Source organism: Caretta caretta, chromosome 3, assembly GCF_965140235.1.
Source record: "Caretta caretta isolate rCarCar2 chromosome 3, rCarCar1.hap1, whole genome shotgun sequence".
Lineage (NCBI taxonomy): Eukaryota > Metazoa > Chordata > Testudines > Cheloniidae > Caretta > Caretta caretta.
This window is the reverse complement of record NC_134208.1, coordinates 139930218-139955958: the sequence shown is the minus strand read 5'-3', so window position 1 is coordinate 139955958 and position 25741 is coordinate 139930218. Positions and strand designations below refer to the sequence as shown.

Below are 25741 nucleotides of genomic sequence, written 5' to 3'. Positions count from 1 at the left end.
GTAAATTTTATGTGATTATAAGGGATAGCAAACAGAACAAAGCAGATTACTGAGCAAATAAAACAAAACACACAAACTAGGCTTAAAATATTAAATAAATTGGCTACAAATAGTAATTTCTCACCCTAAATGTTGTTTTATGCAGGTTATGGAGTTTCCTGAAGGTAAACTGCACTGCTTGCTGCATAGAGTTTCAGGTATTCCTTTTCACAGGCCAGACCCTTTCTTAGCCTAGGTCCCATTCCTTCTCCTTAGGACAGTCTTAGATGTTTCTAGCACTCATTCTGGGCGGGGATTCAGTGAATAACCTGCAACCTTGATTGACTCACTTCCCAGCCTTAAATAGGATTTACATATGGCGGGAATCTTCTCCCCCCCAGTCCGACCCCAACCCCATCCTTGTGGAAAATACCCGTAGTCCAAGATGCAATCCAATTTCAGATGACATGATCACATGACCCTACAATGTCAAAGCAGCAACACAGGAAGCTTCTCAGGAGGGCGGGAGATTAGTATCTTCAAAATCTTATTGTTCTCCCTAATGGCCCATTCAGGCTGATTGCATCTGGGGAACACCCACCAGACAGTAGGCAAACTCTTTTGCAATTGATACAGAACTAATATTCCTAACTTCAGATACAGAAATGATACACACATACAAATAGGGTAATCATTCAGTAAATCATAAAACTTTCCAATGATAACTTACATGACCCATCTTGCAAAAAATACATTTTACTTATGCCATATTCATATAATAAGCATATTTCTATGAAGAATATGGGGTGTGATGTGACAACAGGAGCTACTGATACATGAATTAACACAATATTGCTGGAGCATTGGAAATAAAGAAGTTGGATACAGAGGCTGTGCTTGTCCGCTTACCAGTAGCAATTACTTTGACTACGTATGATTTGCAGTGATCTCAAGGTTTATTTTTGATAACAGCAGTGGCAGTTTAGGGTTTTGCACCTTGGAAGGAAATGGAGGTGGCAAAGGACTGGATCACATTTGCCGCTGTAGCCTGGCTATTTTTTGCACTTCTTCTCTTGGATAAACGTGATGGCTGTAAGACAAAGCAGAGCATTTAGCTACATATGTTAATCCTTGCTAGTGTATGTGCTGAGTGAGCTCTATACAGTTCTACACTCTACTGGAAATATTTCTTACTGTGAAAATAATCAGACATGGTAGAAAAGATAAATTTTAAAATGACTTTTTGGAAGTTCTCCACTCTGACTTAGGAGGAAACAAAACAAGAGTTATTCAAAAGGAAATCTATGTGTTACATTGTCTTTTCTAGGACATATCATGATGTTTATTTCAATAACTGTTCAGCTTAATTTTCTGTGCTATTTACATATTATAAACCACATCTCCGTGACATCTCCTGGGTGTCACCAACAAATTCAGTCCAAAGTTTAACACATGCATCTCTATCACAGCCATGATAATAGTCCTGGATCCTGCTCCCATTTAACTTAAGGAAAGTATTGCCATTGACTTGAATGTCATTAGAATTGGTCCCAAAAGCTTACTGATATATACATTATGTGCCAATTCTTGCAAGCCCTCACATTCAGAACTTCCAATGATTTCAACAGGAGTTCCAGTTAAAAGACTGGACCCCAATTACCTCATTCAAAGTGGAAACTTAGAAAGGGCCACAAGCTCACAGGGATTAAACTCCTGCAATTTCAGAAGTGGTCTCCTCTAGGAAAAGGGGGCTTTAGGAGTCAGAATGGGAAAGGCCAAATCCTGCCAACCATAGGGTATGTCTGCACTGAGCTGGGTGGTGTAATTTCCAGTTCGTGTAGACATCCCATTGCTACCTCTGATCAAACTAACCTGTTAAAAATAGAAGTGTAGCTACAGTGGCACAAGCAGCAGGATAGGCTAGCCACCCAAGTACAATCCCATCTGAAACCCTAGATATGTACTCGGAGTATCTGACCCCTCCTACTGTTCTCCCTGCTGTGCCTACACTTCCATTTTCAGTATGTTAGCTCGAGCAGAGTTATGGAGGAGGGGGAAGAAGAAGTTGTTCCAGGTATGGACCATTTCTGAGAAAAAAGTAGTTTTTAGATAAACTGTTTAGCAATGTTAATGTTTACTTCTCTCTAAATATAAATATATAAGAGAGATTGGGTGATCCCATGATTTCTGCCACTTTGAGTAGCATTTCAAACAGCAAATGAAAACTTGCCCTTCTTGATCAGTTTGGGTTCCAATGCAGATCTGAAACCATAAGAATGGATTTGGATCCATGTGTTTGAGTATGAACCACCTGAGAGTGCAGATTTCAGGGTTCTGGTTTGGTTTTATCTCTAAACAGAAGGAGAAATACCTGTTGTCCAGAAGTTATACATGGTACCTCCATCAACAACTGATGGACTTTATTGGGTTTGGTTTGCTGTATGTATGGTAAATTATTTGTCTTTGCCTCTTAAAGCTTTTCTCTCTTCTACTCCCACCCATTCATTTTTTGCTTTGTTAGGTAATCTGATTGTTTTGTATGGAGCTGATATATCAGAAAGGGTGCAGCCTGACATGACATTATGAAACACAACTGGAGATGATGGGATGTTACATTAAATATTTCTGGGATAGATGGGCCTAACACAAATCCCCAGATCTGAATACCCTTACACTTTGGACAAGCTTGTATTGGTCATGGTCAGACCTATTTCTAGTTTCAGGTTGCAAAAAATTGATTTCTGTGTATTCACATCAATTGAATGGAAAGGGGAAAGAAATGTATATAACGGTAAGGATGGGCAAACATTTTGGGGCTAAAGTGAAGAAATTGCTAATCCACTTACCTCATAAAATCTATGATGCTTCATCCTTTTGAAGATAGTGTCAACTGAGTCTTGCTTCTCTTTTGACCCCAACTGGTGGAGAGCTTTGTGACTTGTTATACTGAGAACCTTTGAAAAGTAATTTAGAGCAGTGTAGTTACAGAATAGCCTCCTATGAGCGCAACAGTTTGTACTGATAACCAACAGCCTATATAACAAAGTGTTTCTAAGACTTTTAGCTCACTAAACCAATAACATCTGATTCTGATCTCACACGCTCATAAAAATCCAGTGGATATCTCTTGACTTCAGCTCAATTTCCCCAATTCATAGAAAGGGGAGTTCAGAATCAGTCCCGCCTTGTATTTTATTTTTTCTTTCTGTGAGAAAGCAGGGTGCAAATTTCCAAAGCACATTAGCTGGAAGTGGAAGATCATCATGTGTGCCGGATTGGCTGAATGCTCTTTACCAGCTCTCTGAATGCTCTCCCATCAGCAGGGGGCAGATGTACAGCTATGTGACTGAGCAGAATTTGGGCCTGTATCTCTAATGCAGTTGTTTATATAAATAGTAAGCCAATTAAACTGGAATGAAAAGTCCCATGCAGGTTTAGCATTTGTATGCTCAGTGGGATATGGTATTAGCATATATTGCCCAACACCTTGTGCAAATAGAAGCAATGGTCATTGGGCTGGTTGAAAGAAAAGAGATTGAGCATAAATTTAAGGTCATGAGCTTTGATGGGAGAAGTACAAGACTGAAAGACTCACCTTGCAGAATGGTCTTTAGATCAGTCTTCACAGGAGGCGCCCTGTTATCATGCTAACTACCGTTGAATGGAGATGGATAGGGAGTAATTCAAGCCAAGTCAAAAGAAATTAAATTGAGAAGCAGACAGTTTATAATAGCAAGTCACAGGGTTTGCGATTTTAAAAATTTTCTAATTTTAACAGTTTTTGCTATATCAATGACAATGCTTGAGGTATAAAAGCAGATGAACTTGAACTTACCCTGTATATAGGTATAGAGCCAAACACAACACCAGCCTCTTTGTTTCCTGACTTGAAACTTTCCAAAGGTTGTCTATTAACCTTAAAAATAGAAAACAGAGTCAACATATTTCCAGTTATAGGCAACAGCAAGATAGTAGAGATCACATCTAGTGGAGTTTCCATAAATCTGCATAGGTAACATTCACTCCATATTACTAAAGAAAAAAAAATCACATCTACATGTAAAAAAATCCTTGGGTTTGTGTCCAGTTGTGTTTCTGAGCCATATATAAAAACAGCCTAGGAGGTTTTTGTCCAAAAATTGGGGGATGGGGTTCTGCTTGTTTTATAGCGAATGGAGAGTTGACCTAACTAGACCGAGAGCTGAGCCAACAAGTTGGAGGGAAAGGGAGGACTTTTAGTCAGATTATTTAAAACTATTTGAAAACATATTTAACTCCAATGCTTCATGAACACCTGGAACTAGGGAAAAACAGACATGCCATTCCAGATATTTAAACTGATTTTTCAAAACCCTTCAGGCATTCTTTATACAAAATGTAAATATGCTAACGAGGGCATAAGCTCAATTTAAAAAAAAAATAATTTTTAGGTCAGTTTTAACAGTATGTGTTGGTTGGGGGATGTTGCTAAAGGAGGGCTGAGTTCTAACCCCAGTCACCATGGGATGATGGGCTGGGAACTCCCAGGGGACCCCAGTCCCAACTGACAGTGTCATTGCAGAGCAGTCAGGTGGGAAATCTCTTTGAGCATGCAAACTTTCACTCTTCCACTGCCTATCAGGAAAAAAAAAACAACATTTCTTCTGTATGTTGATGGAAAGGCCAAAGTTGTGCAAATGTTGTATGTACTTTGATCATTCATCCATGCAAAAATATGACTGCTAAAACTTACCTAGGTTATTAGATTCCATGTATTTGAGAGTGGAAGTCACTTATATGACATAGTACTGATTTCCCACTAGGAACACAGTTTATGATCATGCAACAGGGAAAAATTATCTAAAAATGAAATACTGTCAGGTTTTCATAAAACACTGAAATATGAGTTTTCTGCAAAAATCAAATTGCATTTTAAAGAAATCCTCTTTTATAGCATCCTCTGGTAGATAATTGAAGTGCACATGCAATTGTTATAGTTTAAGAGGATTCACATCCTCAGAATTTAAAAAGTCCCTCATTAATTTCTTCCCATATATCTCAGGTTTGACTTCTAGACTTCTTAGCTTCAGCACTGGTAGCATCACAGAATTAAAGTTAATTCACTGAGGTGCATACATGTGATTTGAAAGTGCCTATGCAGACCTTTAGGTACTTACACACACCTTGAAGGATATGCAAATATGCTGAGATGGATTTACATGGTCCCCCACAGAATAAGCAAGATTTTGTCAACCCTTATCAGCAACACTTTCAGAGGTGTCCATGAATTATCAAAGTAACTGAAGACAAGAGCAGTTTCCTCTCACATGTTGATGTGGCCTCTCAGCCCAATCATCTTTTTCAAAAATTACCAACTTAAGTAGTACAAGTCACAAGCTAAAATGCAAATCAGAAGTCACCAGAGCACACACTTGTTGAGTTGTCCCACATTCCAGTCAGCCACTGGGTTCACTTCAGTAGTACAGTATATTTTAGTTTTATATGCCATCAGTATTACCAAGTATATTTTTTCACATTGCTCTCCTCCTCTACTGTACCTAAAGCTGCAGTACAATAGATTTGGGTTCTAATCACCAATAGTTCCTCGCTTTGTAGGGAACATTCGACTATCCCACAAAAGCCACATGCATTCCCTTTGATGTAATATCAGGCAATAGGGAAAAATGATGTCTGGAGTCCACGACCAACATAGCTTAATGGGAAACATATTTGGCTGCCTTTGGGGTCAAAGTGGCAGAATACCTCAACCACATGGTTGTCATCACCCTGAAGTCATCACCACACACTCCTGTCATGGGGCCAGGAGGAGTAAGACCCAACCATGCCACTTTTAGAATCCCAGCAAACAGGGGCTAGGAGAAAGGAGGAGCTGGCTGTCAACCTAGGGGGACATGCATCAAAGAGGAGCATATCATCCTCACCCCATTCTTATTACACCAAGGGCAGGGAGAGTGGAGTAGCTGACCATGAACAATAGTGCTGTCTTGTCCCAGACAATCTCTGCCTTGGGGGCATGGGACTCTAGCATTCTGCTGCTATAGTTGCCAGAAAGATTTTTGATCTGCCAGAGGCAGCTCGTGTAGATAATTATATCAGTTCTGTTGGCTACATTAAGGTAATGGCTGACTGTACAGGTGGGGACACAATATCAGGAATTTCAGGAGGATGGCAGGAAGTCCACGCCCCAGCTTGCTTCTTTCTCTCAGCCATTCTAGCATTGGAGAACAGGAATGCCACTTCATTGAGGGGTAGAGGGGAGCTCACATAGCAAAAGGCCACTTAGCTCTCACTGGACTGGCTCTTTTTGGTTTTGCCTTTCCAGTACACCTTGCAGGGAGAGGAGACAATCTGGCCCAAAGGCGACATGTACCAAGCTAGATAGAGGAGCATGTATAAAGCACTTCTATTCAGCTAGAGTTCTGCGAAATGTTCAGATTTTAGATCTCATTAAAACCTTGAAGCGAGGACCAGGCATAAAAAGATTTACCAGCATTCTCACCTACCTTTCAAGCAAATCTGTGATAATTAGGGTTTGCACGGCTTAGTATATGCGCAATGTACCTCAGGTGGCACATGACCAGGATTCAAAGAATTTGGTACGCTGGTTGGATCATTTATTTTCCCGGGCCAGATACTGATGGGGAGTGTGACGTGAACATGGATCCATGCCCCCCAGGGTTTGCACTCAGTTGAACTTCCCAAGTTTGTATTGAAACCCTATAAAACTTCAAATTTCAAAGGGTTTGCACTGGAACCATGTTCTATGTGGTTTTGATACAAACTAGGGAAGTTCAACAGAGTATCACTCAGACTTGATACTTGGAAGTGTGAAACCATGTGAATTGAAACCCAACAGACAGTTTGCACAAACCTCTTTGATTATTTCTATCCTTTTCTACAAAACAGGCCTCGGGCATTTGTTTTGGGCTATTTTCCAAATGTAAACATCTACCAGAATATTGCATAAAAGAAATACAACTGATTATGTCTCTTCACCTACCTTAGGAGAAGCTAGGGCTTTGAAAAACTTGAAATCCTGATCCACTTCGAAGGGTCTAGGCTTTTTTGAAAGCAAGGATGATTTGGTCAATGATTTCCACCTGTTCACAAGAGATAGGAAGAAAAAAACCTGATGTCTATAAAAAGAGGGCAGCGTACCATATCACGCACTTAATTAGCTTAGAAATACAATTTGAATTATAATTCATTCTATATCTTTGCAGAATGAAATTTAATGTAGATGCTTGATAAATGTCATGAGATGTTACTTAACACTTCACCAATCCAGGTGGGATTCATTTTCTTTTACTATGTTTGCACCATCTTCAGGCTGGTATGTTTATGTATGGATCAGCAGTTATCAAGACTAAGCTCCAATACACTGTATCATAATGACTCAACATTATTTTCCATCTAGAACATAGTGACAGTATGCCAGGTTCTAGGCATGTGTAATGGTCCTCTCTTGGGTGCATGGCCTAGCAGTCACATCTACAACTCCTGACTGCCAAGGGGGTTGTGGGGAGGGGAGCCCAGACTCTCTGACTCCACTGGGTTCCGACCCAGGGCCCTTTGGGCTACCAGTAGTCTGGCAACCAAGGCTGCTTAAGACTGTCCTCCCTGGGCCTCTTCCTTTTCTCCACCCCCATTGGGTCAGCTTAGTCCAAGGCTTTTCCCTGGTGAGGAAACCCAAACCACAATAAGTAAAGGACGTTACCAAAGTCCAAGGTCCACAGGATACTTCCCTCTCTAGTTGTCTCAGGGAGGGCCCCTTTGGGCAGCTGTGTCAGAGTCTTGGGTTTCCCTTTGCTCTGCTGGAGCTGTGGACTACAGGTCTGCTCACCTCCAGCCCTGCCACCCAAATGAGCTAGTTCCCTTCCTTTTAATTCCTCCAGCAGATGGAGCATTTGCTGCAGGTGTGGTGGGGCAGGGCCTGGCTGAGCCCCAAATAATCCCTTAACCCCTTGTTGCCCAGTGTGGGGTTTGTACACCCCATCACAGCATGGCATTGCAGAGCTTTTCTGCTGATTCAACTGGTTGCCAGACTACGTGGGCCTCAGCACAAGTTATAAGGAGAAAACATGTAGGGCTAGATCCTCAACTAGTGTATCAACTTAGCCCCATTTACAATTAATGCGGTCATGTTGATTTATACTAGCTAAGGATCTATATATCCTGTCATTCCACTGTTGAGAAGAGTTGAGACAAATTTACATAGAACGCTACTCACTGAAATTCTTCAGCAAGTCAATGAAGCCCTGGCTACTTTCACCAGCTGGGAATCTGGCCAAATGTTTGCAAATGTTTATTTGAATTCGGATAGTCTGCTCGGTTCAATCACATTTGGACCCTTTTTATGTGTATGAACATTTGAGAAACATCTATTCCTTGTATGGATACCGTTATCTCGATTCATTATTTGAAACTTTTAAAACAGCATAATGAATGAGGAAGAGTAATTATTCAATAAGGAAGCAGAAATAATACATATGGATTAAGTGACCCACAAGCTATTTCAGCTATTACAAATAGGGAAAAATGTGCCAAAAATATAGTCTTTGGGAGAAATATTTGCAAACAAAAATATGTTAGCCATGTAATAGTTTACTTGTAATAGTTAATTCACACCAATCTAATTACTGCAGTGTACTCTGTCTACATGGTGTTATATCAACTGGCCACTCTAGCCTCATCTAGCACAGCAGGTCTACACTGCAAACAAAAACCTGCAGCCACCAAGTCTTAGAGCCTGGGTCAATTGACTTGAGCTTGTGCCCTGTATTCAACACCGCCTAAAGGCCCAATCCTGTCAACATTGCCAGGCATAGTTCTTTATTCATGAGTTACTGAACTGACTTCAGTAGGACCATTCACCCTGGGAAGAATTGTTCTTACTGGTAAGTGTTAGCAGGATACAGCCCTACACTTCGGACCTTACAGCAGCATAGCTGTACCGCTACAGCGGTGCCACTGTAAGGTCTCCCTGGTGGCTGCTCTTTGCCGGCAGGAGAGAGCTACACTGCCGGCATAATTAAAACCATCCCCAACAAGTCACGTTAGCTATATCAGCAAGAGAGCGTTTCCTGCCAACATAGCACTCTCCACACCAACGCTTTTGTCAGTGAAACTTGTGTCCGTCAGGGAGGTGTTTTTTCCGCACCCCTGACCAACCAAAAAAAGTTTTACTGACAAAAGTGCTAGTGTAGACAAAGCCTAAATGATTATGGTCATTAATACTGAAGCATTTCCAAAAAGGCTTTGGCAAAAAGGTAACCTAAAAAGTGAATAGGATGCTGTACTGCGTGCCAGACATATAGTTTAAGTGTTCATCACTTCAGAAGTCTAAGCAACTTTTGTCCAACTTGAACTGCTTTCCTTCCTTGCCAAAGGCTACATTTGGGCCAACTTTCAAACTTCTAGCTTCAGTATTTGATTTCTGCACATGCAACGGTCACTATTTCAGCCAACACACTGGGGATTGAACCAGAGCGAAAAGTATGAGCTGCTGCAGTTTGAGCTAAATCACTGAAGCTGGGCTGAGACATATTCACATCCTCTGTGGATTGCCACAGACAGGAACCTGTAACCCATCCCTCACCAGTGGTTACATAACATTCATGCCAGCTTTGAAGCTCTCAGCTTTGAATTATGAGCACACACCAGAAAATACAGGAAAAATGCATTTTTATTCTAAACCCCCATTCCTCAACAATTAAGCTAGTTTTGCTTTAACTTTTAGAAGGCTTCATCTTTATGTTGAGATCAGGTAAGAAAAAGTTTTATCTTGAAACTATTTGTTTTTTAGAAGGTACAGTCACCTTTTGGGGGTAAGAGGGAAACAATTTCCCAAACTTAACAAGAGTGTTCATTAAATACATACATTCTGATTAACTTTAGTGATTATCTAATTATCACAGCAGAGAATTAGTAGTTAGAATTCCAGGGCTCCAGTCCTGGCTCTGCCGCTTGCTATATGACTTTGAGTAAGTCACTTAACCACTGTGCCTTAGTTTACTCCTCTGTAAAATGGGGATACAGTCTAACTCACGGAGTATTGTAAAACTTGTTTGCAAAATACACATCCTCAGATGAAAGGTTTTCTAAAAGTGTGATGTGTTTGTTAATAGTCCCTAATGCACATGTAAATAAATGTTTGTGAACTTACTTCTTCCTGTCCAGTATTAGAGGATATTCAAACTTCTGCTTCTTTTCCATGTACTTGCTGTCTTCTTTGATTATAATGGGAAATTCATTAACATCACAGGGCAAAATCAAATCACTGGATTCAGATAATTCAAACACCCTGCGCTGTCCGAAGTAACCAACATAGTGTCCATTTGGTGCGTGCCAGAGCCTAGAGGTGCAGAAGGAGAGATGGAAAAGGTGGGTAAATTTAGAAACTGAAAGAAAGTGAAGTGCCTTTAGAACAATATTATGTAATTTAATAACCCCTTACCAGTGTAGTAAACTAGTTATAAGACAATATCAGAGTTAAGATTGAGTGTACATAGCAAAGAAAGTAAATTAAGGCTAGAAAAACCTTAGAAGAATATTATAATTATAAAAAATAATAATTAAAAACCAAGACATTCAGCGCCAAGGCTAAAATTAAATCTAAAAATGTAAAAGTTTGGAAATGAAGAGTTAAGGCACTTCAAACAACCTCAACCGTCTCTGTAGAGAGATGCTGCCACCAAACGATTTTTAGACGTCAAATTTCCTGGATTTGTTAATTTGTTTCAAAAACTTGAAGTTTACTTTTTTGTTAAGAGCAAATTGCATAATGGGCTATAAAACATTTTTCTTTAGCCAGGAAATTGCTATGATTTAATCTTCAAGATATCACATATGGGGCAAAATAACCTGGCATACTAATTTGACAAGAACCTGCACAAAGTTAAAATGGGATCCAAAAAAGAGCTCATTTCTAGAATGATAGGGCCTTTCTTTATGTGCTCAGTTTCACACAATTGGTAGAAAAGCTTGACTGTCCATCTCTGGACATTTCGAGAGACTGGTGGGGTTCAAACAAACAAAAAGTATCTGAGACTTCTGCGGGGGCGGGGGGGAAGAGTGGATGTATTATATGTAAAGCTAAGCTGTGCACATGCAGAACTGATTTTTTCCTCACCAAAACAGATACCTAAAATTATTTCAGTTCTGAGCTAGACAAAAGTCAGGCAAAAAGGGGAGCTCTGGGAAAAGAGACTCCATAGGTTAAAATCAATAACAAATGTTAGCCATGTCTGTACCTGACAGAACCATCCACAGAGGCCGTCACTACCAGGTTTTTCTCCTCCTCATAGAATAGGCTGACCACTTTGGTGGAATGAGCTCGCCAGTAGAGCTGCTGCTTTATTTGCTGAGGGGAGGAGAGCAAAACAAAACAAAACCCATCGCTGGCCACATTTCAGTCTGCTATGCACTCTAACATTGTTACCAATACAGTGTCCTTACGAAGCTGTCAAGGTTTCTTCCCCACTCTGAACTCTAGGATACAGATGTGGGGACCTGCATGAAAACCTCCTAAGCTTACTTTTACCAGCTTAGGTTAAAACTTCCCCAAGGTACAAACTATTTTACCCTTTGCCTTTGGACTTCCACTGCCACCACCAAATGTTTATCTGGGTGTGTTGGGAAAACACTGTTTGGAAACGTCTTTCCCCTCAAAATCCTCCCAACCCTTGCACCCCACTTCCTGGGGAAGGTTTGGTAAAAATCCTCACCAATTTGCATTGGTGACCACAGACCCAAACCCTTGGATCTTAGAACAATAAAAAAAACTTTCAGTTCTTGAAAAGAAACATTTTAATAGAAGAAACAGTAAAAAGAATCACCTCTGTAAAATCAGGATGGTGAATACCTTACAGGGTAATTAGATTCAAAACATAGAGAATCCCTCTAGGCAAAACCTTAAGTTACAAAAAGACACAAAAACAGGAATATTCATTCTATTCAGCACAGCTATTTTCTCAGCCATTTAAAGAAATCATAATCTAACACATATCTAGATAGATTACTTATTAAATTCTAAGACTCCATTCCTGTTCTGTCCCCGGCAAAAGCATCACACAGACAGACACAGATCCTTTGTTTTTCTCCCTCCTCCCAGCTTTTGAAAGTATCTTGCCTCCTCATTGGTCATTTTGGTCAGGTGCCAGCGAGGTTATCCTAGCTTCTTAACCCTTTACAGGTGAAAGGTTTTTTCCTCTGGCCAGGAGGGATCTTCCCTTTATATTTATGACAGAAGCAAGCTGTCATCAGACCCAAAAGAAGTGAGGTTATGATAGCCCTTAAAACAAGCTGAAGGCAGTGTGCATGAAGACACGAGGCTAAATTCATCCCTAGTGTAACTCCACTGAACACAATGGAGTTATGCCAGGGACATTTTACTTTTGTTCTTCATGTTGTCTGCAGTCTGAAATAGACAATTCAGACCAAAAGGAAAGACTTACTCTTTGTAGATAGGAAGAAACAGGGCTGGCCTTACCATGAGGTGAACTGAGGTGGCCGCCTCAGGTGCCAGACTGTGGTGGGGGCACCACTAGGACCCAGAGTGTCGAAAATTGCATCTGCTGCTGGTGCATATGTATGCTCTCTGCTCTAGATGCACAGAGATGCTGGAGTGCTGTGCTTGAGGAAGGAGGGCACAAGAGACATTACAGGCAGGTAGGAGAAAAGGTGAGAGGGAATAACAGAAAGCAGCAGGAGCTGCAGGGAGAGAGAGGAGGAGGAGCCTCTGATGTACCTCTCTAGTACTCCCAGGAGCCTGGACTGATTAACACCAGCTTCTCAGGGAGCTTCCTGTTTCCTGCTGCTTCCCTGAACCCACTTGAGGAGAACAGGTAGTCGACTGAAGTAGTAGGAGCCAGTTAGCCCTTAAGACGCTGATATCTTCCCTCCCTCAGGACCTGCTACCAGCCTGCTTATTTGTCCCTTTCTGAGTGTTGAGAGCCTCTATAGCTGGCACAGAACAGCAGTCATGAGTGAAAGAAGAAAACGCCACTCTGGGGCAGCATTCAGAAAAAGAAAGGAAGCAAAGGAAGCTTTTCTATCTAAGCAGGAAGGAGCTCTCCTGAGATACATAGACACAAATGTTCACAAGTGAGCCTTCCAGCCCCAGTGAGGATGTGAGTGGTGAGGAGGTGCCTGATCTTCCAGTTAGTCAGAGTGCAGGTGACCTGGCAGCTACTGCACCATCCATATCTCCATCTCAAATGGATGTAACCATGCACATTCCTGAAGAAAAGTGTAGATCAGAGAAGAGTGTGGTGGAGGTGCAAGAAACAGCTGCTGCTGAGTTTAGTTCCTTAAGTCAAGATGATCCAGGACTGTGGACCCACCTGAGCAGTAGCCTGAGGGACTTCCTTGTACTGCATGGGCCATAGCAAGTGAAAAACTTCATGTTCCCCAAAGACAATGAAAATAGCAGTTTCCATCCAACACATTATGGCCTGAAATCTCCAATGGTGACAAAGTGGAGAGGCCATGGCTTATGTACTCAGAAACCCAGAATGCTGCAGACTTTTTTTGTTGCAAACTCATCCAGTCCAATGTTCCAGCCACACTGCATTCTACAGGAACCAAGGACTGGAAAAATCTGTCTAGAAATCTGGCATGCCATGAGAAGGCAGCAAATCACCAGAGAGCATTCCATAGGTGGAAAGAGCTTGAGATGAGACTAAGGTTAAAGGCCACCATAGATGATCAGCATCAAGAGAAGATTGCATCAGAGTTTCTTTACTGACAAAATGTTCTGAAAAGGCTCATTGCCATTGTGAGAATGCCTGCTACCCAAAACTTAGCACTGCGTGGCACTTCAGATCAGCTGTATGTGCCAAACAATGGAAACTTCCTTAAAATTGTGGAGCTGATGGCTGAGTTTGATGCTGTACTCCAGGAGCATCTAAGAAGAGTGACCACCCAAGAAATGTACACACATCATTACCTTGGAAAAACAATTCAAAATGAGATCATACAGTTACTGGCAACAACAGTCAAACAGAAGATTGTGGCAGATCTGAAGTCGGCCAGGTATTACTGTGTTATTCTGTACTGCACACCAGACATCATCCATACGAAACAAATGCCTTTAATGGTGCATTTTGTAACAACAACAGAACCTAGGGAAAATGTCCCTATAATGGTGACTGTCAGCATTTTCTAGAATTTATTGACACTGATGATACTACAGGAGCTGGTATGACAAGTGTGCTTCTTAAAAAGCTGCAAGATACGGGCATTGCGATAGCTGACATGAGAGGCAGGGCTACAATAATGGTGCCAACATGAGAGGAAAGAACAGAGGAGTGCAGACACGGAGAGTTAAGCCCTCAAGCTTTTTTTGTCCCATGCAGTTCTCATTCATTCTCATTCTCATTGAACTTGGTGGTCAGTGATGCAGCATCAGTTTCTAGTGAGGCTGCTGAATTTTTTAATGTAATTCAAAGCATCTTTGTATTTTTCTCTGCATCAACTCATCAATGGCAAATTTTGAAGCAACGTCTGGGAACATCCTCTCTGACACTGAAATTACCGAGTGTCACACGATAGGAAAGTTGAGTGGAGGCAATAAAGCCTATCAAACACCAAATTGGGAAGATAGATGATGCCATAATTGCCATTATGGAGGATAATGCTATGACAGGAACTGTTTGTGGGAGAACAGTGGCAGAGGGAAATGGAATCACCAGAAACGTACATAACTTCAAATTTCTGTGTGGCTTAGTGTCGTGGCATGACATACTCTTTGAAAGAGAGACTCCAAGGTGTTGACCTTGATATGTCTGGAGCAATGGAACAACTGGACAAAGCAAAGTCATACCTACACTCTTACCGGTCAGATGAGGGATTTCAAAACGTTCTGAAGAGTGCACTGGCAGAGGAACCTCACACTGAAGCTATTTTCCCACCCATTCAAGAATACAAGAGTCACCGAAGAAGACGACATTTTGATTAAGAGGCACGGGATAATCCCATAAGAGACCCCAAACAACAATTCAAAATAGAATTCTTTAACCAGGTGCTAGATTGTGCAATACAGTCAGTGGAAGAACGTTTCATGCAGCTCAAGGAACACAGCAGTACATTTGGGACCAGCAATGCAGGGCACTAGAGACATGGTTGACACATGATGACATACGTGATATTGATGAGAGTGATTTAGGTGATGAATTGAAAGCCCTTTCAAGATACATTTCAGCAGGATCAACTCCAAAGGCTGTTCTGGAATATATGTGCACAAATAAGATGACCACCCTCTTTCCAAATGCTTTTGTTGCTCTGGGCATACTTCTAACACTTCCTGTAACAGTTGCTAATGGAGAATGCAGCTTCTCCAAGCTGAAGTTAATAAAAACACATCTACGCTCCACAGTGACACAGGAGAGGCTGGTCAGCCTTGCAACCATCTCAATAGAGCATGAGCTGGCCCAGACTGTGGACCTTCAGCAGGAAGCAGTTCAAATCTTTGCAACCAAGAAGGCACAGAAAGCACCACTTTGATTATTCAAACAGATAAAAATGCCAGTGTTTACTATGCAGACAAGAAAAGTTACATTTGCTGTTCAGGTGTTTGAAAGTTAAGTGTTACTTCAAATTTTTGAACAAGGCATTTTAAGTTGTTAGTTCTCCTTTGTTGGGGTAGGTAGCAGAGCAGTACCATGAGAGGAGCAGAACAGGAAGAAGGCAGAATTGAGACCTTTCAAAGTTTTGGCCCAAGCGAGGGGACATGGGGATATCATTTGAGCTCCCCACCTCAGGTGCCAAAATGTTGTGGGCCGGCCCTGGGAAGAAAGTGGACTGAACTTGTCTCAGGATAGTGAAGTATAATTCCATTTTTCTCTACCTGTCATATGTGAATGGTAAATTATTTGGGTGGAAAAATGATTTTTCATTCTCACCTTATTTTCATCCTGTGGATCTTCCAGGAATGAGCCAGTATTCCAGTGCATAATATGCCCCTCTGTGTTTTAAAAAAAAAACCAAAATCATTTCAAAAGAGGTTCAAACTTCTTAATAAGTGCCCTCTGTTGCTAGATATGCTACCAAGTTAAGATCAGGGTTGGAAGGGACCTCAGGAGGTCATCTAGTCCAACCTGCTGCTCAAAGTAGGACCAAGCCCCAATTTTTGCCCCAGATCCCTAAATGGTCCCCTCAAGGATTGAACTCACAACCCTGGGTTTAACAGGCCAATGCTCAAACCACTGAGCTATCCCTCCCCCCTGAGGGATAAGGACCTGGCTAAGGACAAGGTAGAAGGAAGCCAAGGGTCTTGGCATTGAAAGTTAGTTTTTAGGATAATGTAAATGTCACTTAACTATTTCATTAGCAAACAAAGGAGAAAATGTTAGTCCATATATTACAATGGAATACTGATCTCCAGCCTATTTATGAAGAATGTCATATTAACAGCATAGATTTAACTGTTTGTTAAAAGCATCTAAGAATTTTAAATAATTACAAACACACAAAAACAGTCACCTACTAAGCAGAGTTACCTACTGCATAGCCCAAACATGAGGGAGTTTCAGAGGGGTGACGTTTTTCATTTTAAAATGACAAACTGGACAGAGTTTGATCAATCACATGCATAATGCAAAAGAAAATAATTCATGCCTTTCTAGTGTGCTCATGTGGGATACACAGTCCAAGAGGAGGGAGACTGACCACTGAAATGGGAACATTTACCTTGATATCGTGTCCCTCCACTGCTCTTTGCTGCAGTTTTCTTCCCATGTTACAGTTCCTCCATCACCATTGAAATCTTCCCTTTGTTGCTCTCCCAGTAGGAGGCTTCTGGGTAATCCCAACAGCCACCTTTGGCAGACCAAGTCTCTAGAACTGTACACTTGGGCAGAGAGAAATGTGGGCAGCCCTAGTAGGGAAAGGATGAGAGGGGAGGAGGAGGAGATAGCAGCAGTTGGGCTAACAGACGCTATCCAGGCAATATAGCAATGGGTGTCAGCAGTGGGGAGAAGGGAGGGGTGTGCAGGACACACACAGAGCAGAACTAGTAGGAAAACCTCTTGCAGCCACTTAGAATCTGCAGCCAGTAATATGCAAGCAGGCGGCCAAAAGGGGAAGCCTCAAATGTAGGAGAAAGAGCTATGACACTAGCATGGAATACTCCTCCGTGAGCAGTAAAAAGAACTCCTTGCCGTCCTGTGCAATATGGGATAGTTGATTGGAGAGAAAGCTTTCCCTTTAACCTCTGTCCATTTTTAGGGTATGTCTACACTGCAACCAGGAGTATGATCTGCAGCTCATGTAGACATACCCATGCCAGCTGTACTCTAGCTGGCTCAGCAAAAATAAAAGGATGCCATGGGCGTGGACTTCAGCATGAGTTGCACAAACCCACCTGACCTCCCTGGGTGCATTTGTTTGCATGGCCAGTGCTGAAGCCCACGCCATGGAGTCTTCACATCTATTTTTAGCGAGCTAGCTAGAGTACAGCTAGGGTGGCCATGACCACACAAGCTACCCCATTCATACCCCTGTTGCAATGCAGATGTACCCTTGGTGTCAACCTCAAACCATTGTTACGTTTGAAAGATCTGGAAAAGCTTTTTCCATTTCACTTCTGCCCAGCAGCAGAGCAGGAAGTGTGGAATTACTGTAAGAAACTCTGTTCTCATGGGATTTCCAGCAGGAACAGAAATGTAAGTACCTGATGTCTCATGAGATAGATGGAGACAAAGAAGATTTTTCAGGCCAAGTTTGAAGACACAAAGAGTCACAACGTTTAAAGAGGTTTAGATAAGCTTCAGATAAGCAACCAAACTTTTGCATGTTTTGCCAAATGAAAGCCACCTTCAACCTTTTGAGGTTCACTAAACATTAAATTAACGATCAGAGAAAGGGCTGCTGGCAGAAGCATCAGTAATGCTTTTTCCCCTCACATTGCTGTGTTATTTATGAAACACAGGTCATTGCTGTATACTGAACTTTTCACTGTCCATGAACTAACTGTCTGTGTGCAACAACAGCCGCCAATTTGCTTTTAGTTGCAGCAGCCGGTTATGGAGAAAGTGGGACTTTTGCTTATTCTTAATCTTTGCCCTTAGTCTAAAATGAGGGAATTTAGATGGTAAGTATATGGGAGTTCTTTGTGTAAAGAAAATATAACACACTGCTCTTGCAAGTAGCCTCTGTACTGGCAGTGTTGTTAGCTTCTGGCGTTAACCTGTATTCTTTACTCCCATAGACTCCCCTTTCCTCGATTTTTAATGCAGTTTTGCTTTGGCCCTTCATTGCCACATTCCCAGCATGTTTTTACAATAACCTTTTTCAGCCACTACAAAGAGTCAGGAGAACTGTGACTGAGAAGCAAGTGACTGAGACCACTTACCCTTGGTGGCCGCTAAAAGCATTTTAGAAGAGATATCGGTGCACAGAGCAGTCAGAGGAATTGCAGGATGCTTTGTGAAGGGCAAAACTTCTCTCAGTAAATCTCCCTAAAACAAACAAAGTATAGAGGAAAGCAGACTTTATCCACAAAAAAATCAAAGCAACAGAAATTTTATCATGTTCACGTGATGCAATGTTTTCTGTTGCTTTGATTTTTCATGCATTAAGTAAATAGCAAGCCATATTAGTCAGATTTTATACCAACAACATACATTGAGCTGCTTTATTATACCTGTGGGGTTCAATATCACAGTTAAATAAAACCGTTGAAGTCCCTAAAACCTTTTTATAATATATCTTAATTTATCCACCTAGAATCAAACTCTTCCCCGTCTTGTAACCCATATCGACATCAACCTGATTGCACAATGTGCAAGTCATACCTGACCCTCTACTCATTTATACAGGTGCACAGCCCAATATTGCTACATTATTTTTCAAAGAATAAGTCAGTTAACAGAGCAGAATTCCTCTTATAATTGGAGCAGCAGACTCTGCCTTGCCCATCACAGTCTCAGAAGGCAGAGGACGTAGATAAAGAATGGACCCCAAGGGAGTTACATACCTTTTCAGACAGTTGTCACTAGAATTATTCTAAGCCATGATTTTCCTCCTGTTCCCCTTCCCCCTTCCCTTTGCTACAGCTGTTAAAGCAGCACTAAATTGTGTTCATAGAAATAATGATCAGTGGGAAAAAAAACTCCTATTACTTCATATGTTAGGTGAGAGCAGGATGCTGAAGATGTGGAGCATTTTCTTCTTTCACCCCCAACCCCATCCAAACATACAATCAAATACGTTACCCCAATAGTCCATAGATAGACACAGCCATTTTCATGGGCAGAGGCCAGTATCGGTGAGCATGTATGTCCAGCTATGTTTCTGGAGAAGCCAGAGGCTGATTTTTTGGTGTCAGAGGGTTGCACGTCCTTCTCGTTGGTTGTCTCTTCCCCTTCTGGAATATAATTGACCCCATTATCTTCTTGCCATAGTTCTTACAGTTCTTTCTTTGAACACAAAGCAATGGAACAATGCTAAGAAAAACATTAACTTTGACAAAAGAAAACTTCATTATAAAACAAAAGCCCCTTTGAAAATATTTCATAAATACTAGCAAGGAGCCATGGGGAGAACTTGGAGACACATTGTTTAGGAAATATTCTCATGACACGTCCTGTGCCAAACCGCACCATTCCTGTACAGGTGCGAAGAGCCCTTTTCACAGCATGGGGGCAGATTTCAGAGAGGCGGCATAGAGGGTCCGTGCTCCCCTTGTGTGCCTCACAGCAATGTTCTGCTGCATCTCTAACTGTGGGGGCAGGGCAGGGATATGACCAGGGACCTGCAAAAGTGCAGATTCACTGGTCAGAGTCTTCCAGGGAGTAAAAGTTCAGGGTTGTGGCAGTGGCTACTAGCTCAGCCCTGAGGCTGCAGATGTAGCCCAGGGAGCGGTGCTGATATTCTGCAGGGAGAGAATTCCATCCTTCTCAAAACTACCAACAATCTCTATGCAAAGCTTGTCTGTCTCCTAAGCACTTGACAATTTGGCCTTCTATATTTCCTTCTTTGTTCTCTATTTCTAAAGATATGTACGTGAACCAAGATATTTATTTTAAGGGTCCGTTTGCTTTTACCTCTAGGTCACTAGCTCAAACCTGACCCATGTGGGTACTGTCACCAGTGGCCTATGTGAAATAATTCAGTGTCCGTTCTGTTGACAGGGACACCCGTCTGGCAGGACCATCAATAGTGACTGTAGCCAAATTCCAGTTTCAGCGTCAATTCCATTCTATTTGGATGCTGCTGCAATCCCATGCTTGGCCTGCCACTGGGGAACACAATTTGCTGTCCAGATTCAAGTAAATACTCCTAGTTGTGTCATCAGCATGCCGCTGATATTTCAGGACCGCAGTCTCTCATTATCTGCCCCAGCTGCCTTCCATGCACACTGATGAAACAGATCCCTACAGAACCCCACACAATCATAGAATATCAGGGTTGGGAGGGACCTCAAGAGGTCATCTAGTCCAACCTCCCACTCAAAGCAGGACCAATCCCCAGTTTTTACCCCAGATCCCTAAATGGCCCCCTCAAGGATTGAACTCACAACCCTGGGTATAGCAGGCCAATGCGCAAACCACTGAGCTATCCCTCACAGGTGGATGAGCAGCTGGGATTTCTATACGCTTTAGCTGATACCTTCAAACATCTTCTTAAAGCCTCTCTGACAACAGGTAGACAGTTTGAAAAATGGGCTTTTCTTCCCCCAGGTTTAAAACACCCTATCCTCCCCAACGACCCAAGAAATCTGCGAGTATAAAGAGCAACACATTCCATACCTACTGTTGCTGGAGACTCTCCATTGTTTACATCTTCCTAAAAACAGGATTTATAAAACAGAAATTGAGCCAGAAAATTGAAAGCAGAAGAGCATACACACAGTACTAGACCTTGACATGCCCGGAGAAACAGTTCTCTAGACTGTCATTATTTAAGGAATGAACTAATTCCCTCAGAGGCTTATGTGGAACTTCTCACTTATATTGTCTCAGCTTCCAAGAAGAGTCTAGACTAAGTTAATTCCTTTCTGGGATAATGAATAGACACACACACTCAGAATATAAATCCATGGGGGTGATTTTCCAAAAGCACAAATGAATGGGAGTTAGGTGCCTTTGCAGATCTCCTCACTAGGTCTTGTCATTGCCTTGAGCAAAAATGGGTAAAATAGCAAAGTTGCAAAGCTTACCCACATGTAGCCCCATTTCAGAAAACAAACGCCTCTTTTTGAAGACTTCAGTCAAATTCTGTCTGCTGCTTCTCTCAAGCACTGCTTTCAACTGTATTTTAACCCCACTCCTAATACAAAGTCCTGTTGGAATTATGTGTGTGGCTTTTCACTCTAAAATCAGTACTTTCACATGGCCTCAACCACATGGTTGGGAGGTGTTGGACAAGTGGGTTGCCTCCAACCTTCATTCCATGTCTATCTATATGGGTCAGTCTGTCAACTACAGTAGAACCTCAGAGTTATAAACACCAGAGTTATGAACTGATAGTCAACCACACACCTCATTTGGAACTGGAAGTACACAATTAAACAGAATCAGAGACCAAAAAAAAAGAAAAAAAAAGTAAATAAAGTACAGTACTGTGTTAAACTTAAACTACTAAAAAAAATAAAAATAAAGGGAAAGCAACATTTTTCTTCTTCATAGTAGAGTTTCAAAGCTGTATTAAGTCAATGTTCAGCTGTAAACTTTTGAAAGAGCAACCATAACATTTTGTTCAGTTACGAACATTTCAGAGTTACAAACAACGGCCATTTCTGAAGTGTCTGTAATTCTGGGGTTCTACTGTATAGAGATGTGAACCCACTGAAGGGTCTCCAAGGGCTATTGTGGGGTGGGCCCAGTTGTTAGGCAGGATCTGTAGGACAGAGTGGAAGATTTCAATAAGTCAGGAGGGAGACTAGGAAGCACAGGGTGCTTCAGGGGTTATAGATGAAGATGACAAGCCTCCTCAGTCTTGTAAATATGTACTGGCCTGTGTATCTTCACGTGCTAACTCCTTGGGACACATTTGACAACCACAACCTGTTGCCATTTCTCTATTTTTAGTACCTCAATGGCTTCACTCAAGTGTGCGAATCAAAATTATGCATATGCCAATTTGGGAATTTAAAAATGTATACACTGTGTTGAGAAAAACAGAGCCTGAGGAAAATTATGAGACAGTAGCACATTTTTAAAAATTTCTGAGTCCCCATCTGAGAATTTCTCCTCACTTTCTTCCACATTGCACCTCTTCCTTCCAGGCTCTGCAGCTCTGCCACTATTCTTCTGGCAGGAAGGGCAGGACAAAACTACCACAAAATCACCAAGTTAGTTCTAATGAAAATACTCCTATCTATCTATCTATCTATCTATCTATCTATATATTGCTTCAGCCCTTACAAGGAAGTACTTTAAATATGCCAGAGTTATTCATGGCACCCATGTTAGTTTTCCTACAATACAGATGTGACTTCAATGTTCACATTTCATTCTAGAGAATCCCAATGTCCTCATTTTGTGCCCTGTGCCGTTCCCCCTTAAAGCAGGAGATGCTGGTGATATGCATTGTACAAGACCTTTGATATCAGTCGCCTCATGTACCAGCAGCAAGCTGCTGAATGGCGCACACTCCCAAATCCCATCTTCATTTCCATCTTTGTGCTGTGCTTGCCCTCTAGTCTGGGAAGCAAAATGAATCAGACTTCTGGGGAGCATGGGGCCTCTGCATGGCAGAACACTGATCTTGTCAAACCACTGGCTTCTCTGTTTTTGTTTTGTTTTAATCTGCTATATAGAAATTTAGCTTGGATGAAGTGGAAACCAAACAGCCAACATACCTTGTTTAGACTCAAGTGGCTGCCTTCTGCATCCTGTGTGGCAGTCATATCACTTACAAGGGATGAAGTGGTGGAGGAGGAGTGACTAAGGAAAAAAATCCAGAGATATGGCCGATGGCACATAATAAAATATGGGTGACTACTTACATTCTCGGAGATTATGTTAGAGATCTACAGTTAATATTAGCCAGTGCTATTGAAGAAGAAAAAAAAAAGTAGTGTCTCCACTAGGTAGACTAAGTTTTCAAAAATTTTAGAAAGTGACATAAATATGTGAGCAAGATCTGCAAAGATCTGAAACACATACCAAGCCAGAATCTGCACCGATTTCCATCCTATGGAACTGCATGAAGGTCCGAGAGATTGCAGTGAACTAAATTTTCTCTTTATTGATTTTTAAGTAAAGGAGGGAGAGGTCCTAATTGTCTGTTCCAGTTTGTTTGTACATGATGTTTGATCCACTTAGCTTTGTATTAAATGCATAAAATTACATTCAAGTGACATTACAGGCTAAGAGTGTGCAGTAGGGAGATGATGATGAAATATGGCCATTATCTCCTGGAGGCATTGTCCATCATGGCAGGTCCATGACTGCTGGAGACACCTCCCATAGCAGTGGTCACTGATACACCCTTTCCATTGTCCTTCTCCTGTATTCAGTGGTGGATTAGCCACTGGGCCAACAGGGCCCTGGCCAACTAGGGGCCCCCGGAAAAATGGATGTTGTTGTGCCCCAACCCACTCCGCCCACCTGGTGCTCTTGCCGGGAAGCAGGGCAAGCCCCCACACTCCTACCCTGGTCTCCGGCAGGAGCACCAGGGAGGAGGCACAGGGGAGAATGCAGGCGGAAGATGTGGGGTGGGGCCCCCCACTTGCTCTGGCCCAGAGGCCCCACAAAATGATAATCTGCCTCTGCCCATATTGGCTCAGCTTCATCAGCATGTCTAGGGGTGAAGGCAAGTGGGCAAAGCCATGGCCCTAATCGCTGCCTGCACTTCTTTGAATTACGAGCACTACTGTGGTATCTCCCAGTGATGGTGCACAAAGAGAGTTTGTGATTTCTCTGATATGACGACTCTGGGCTGGGTACCTGAACTGAGAGCCTCTCCCCTGTGCTCTCAATGACCCTCCCTGCTTGCCGTAAACATCATGAAGGAGGAAGCTGCCTGATTCGAATGCAAAGAGGACAAGAGCCTGGGGGGAGGGAGACTGGAGCTGGCTAGGCAAGCAGACTGGGAGCTAGTCTGAATGGGGAATGTGGGCAGAGGAAGAGACAGATTGGGAAGCTAGGAAGGGTATGAACAGAGAATGCCTGGGCAAGAAATTGGAACTAAAAGTGATTAGATGTGGACACTAGGAATGGGGAGGAAAGTAGGACTGAGATAAGGAGAGCAGAGGGGTGAAACTAGGATTTGCTGGGCAAAGCAATTGGGATGAGATGTCAGGGATGGGGAAGAGAAGACTGGGAGAAGAGAGGTTGGAGGGGACAGGGTAAAAGGGGTTACACTTGTGGGGAACAGGCAGATGAATCTGTGCCCACCACCACACACTCCACTCCATAGCCTGGAATGGAACCTAAGATTCTGAGTCTCACCATGCCTCTGCTGTCAGCAAATATCTATGAAACCCACTGGCAAAATGTCCCATCCCCCTCTAGTGAGGATCCACACAGAGGATGACAACCTACTACTGTTATCAGTTACTCCATTAGCTCAAGTGGCAAAGATCTGTGCTGTGGATCTAAAGGCTCCAACCCTGCATATCACACACACAGGTGTCACTGTGGTGCTCCATGATGGAATTTCTCCTTCTCAGATTTCCCTTTTTAATAACCTAGGAAATCTCTCTCTCTCTCTCTCTCTCTCTCTCTCACACACACACACACACACACCATTAAAAGAACATTGTTCAGGTTGCAAAAGAAGTACTCAAAAGTTAAATATGAGGTTGCCTGTGCAACTTTAGTTCAGCTCCCCTGAGCTTATGCATTGATACAGCCATTAATTAAATGATCACGTGCTATTTTTTCCCCCACAACACTCCTGCTTCATTCAGTGCAACGGGGGGACTTGTCTTGGGAGAGAATCAGGGTTGTGTAATGAAGGAGACTGTGGCAGAAGTCAGAAGGTGTGTAGCAAATGAGGCAGGGAACTGCAAGAAAGAAAAAGAAGGGTCTCACGGTTAAGGCAGTTAAATGCTGCCCTAGAGAATTGGATTCTATCCCTGCCTGTGCCATAGAGTTCCTGTGTGATGCTGGGCAAGTCACTTGAGTTGAACATTTCACAGGTTGTCACTAATTGTGTATTCCTAATTTTATGGATGCCCAGTTTGGGCCTGATTTGCAGAAGTGCTGAGCGCACACAGTTGCAGCTGAAATCAATATGGGAGCTGTCCTTTGAACAGAACAATGCTAAGGACTCTGAAAAATCAGATGCTAGTTGTCTCAAATTGAACACCCAAAATTAGTGGATACTTTTGACCTTAATATTTCTGTATATCAATTATCCATCCAGAAAATAGGAATAATAATACCCTGTTATTTCACAGGAATGTTATGAAAATAAATGAATGTCTGAAGCAGTCATGATCACTACAGAAAAATCCATGAGGAAATTAATAATCTTGTCTTCAGAGCAGGGTTTGATAGTGTGCAATAAATAAGGCCTCGGGCCACACTTTGAACAATGGGGAGACAGCAAAATAGCGAATCCATCCATTCATCCTGTGAACTGAATGAGGCAGGGATCCCATGGAACAAGTGGTATGTGATCATGTAATTAAAGACTATCATAACACATATGTGCAAGGGTGCCTCCTTAATTCTGGCATTTCCTAGCCTTTGAGTGCTTCACTTTGCAAGTTTAGCAAATGTTCTTTTAATGTATTTTTGTGTGTGTAATAGTAATAAGCTTCCATGTAATCAGAAACAATAATAGAAAATACAACCTATGCAAAACA

At 42.1% G+C, this 25741-nt stretch overlaps 1 protein-coding gene across 1 annotated transcript in view; it reads right to left on the bottom strand.

Annotated features, from left to right (window-relative positions):
* WDR64 (WD repeat domain 64) overlaps positions 1-25741 on the bottom strand; it is a 133082-nt gene continuing 107341 nt past the window's right edge. The window contains exons 18-28 of the mRNA XM_048846211.2: positions 22784-22868; positions 20730-20766; positions 19194-19345; positions 18332-18437; positions 15882-15943; positions 11232-11341; positions 10145-10333; positions 6980-7079; positions 3815-3895; positions 2826-2933; positions 1-1069 (exon numbers count right to left, since the gene is read on the bottom strand). Of these exons, the coding sequence (XP_048702168.1) occupies positions 962-1069; positions 2826-2933; positions 3815-3895; positions 6980-7079; positions 10145-10333; positions 11232-11341; positions 15882-15943; positions 18332-18437; positions 19194-19345; positions 20730-20766; positions 22784-22868 (1138 nt within the window). The 3' untranslated portion in view covers positions 1-961. The remainder of the gene's footprint in view (positions 1070-2825; positions 2934-3814; positions 3896-6979; positions 7080-10144; positions 10334-11231; positions 11342-15881; positions 15944-18331; positions 18438-19193; positions 19346-20729; positions 20767-22783; positions 22869-25741) is intronic.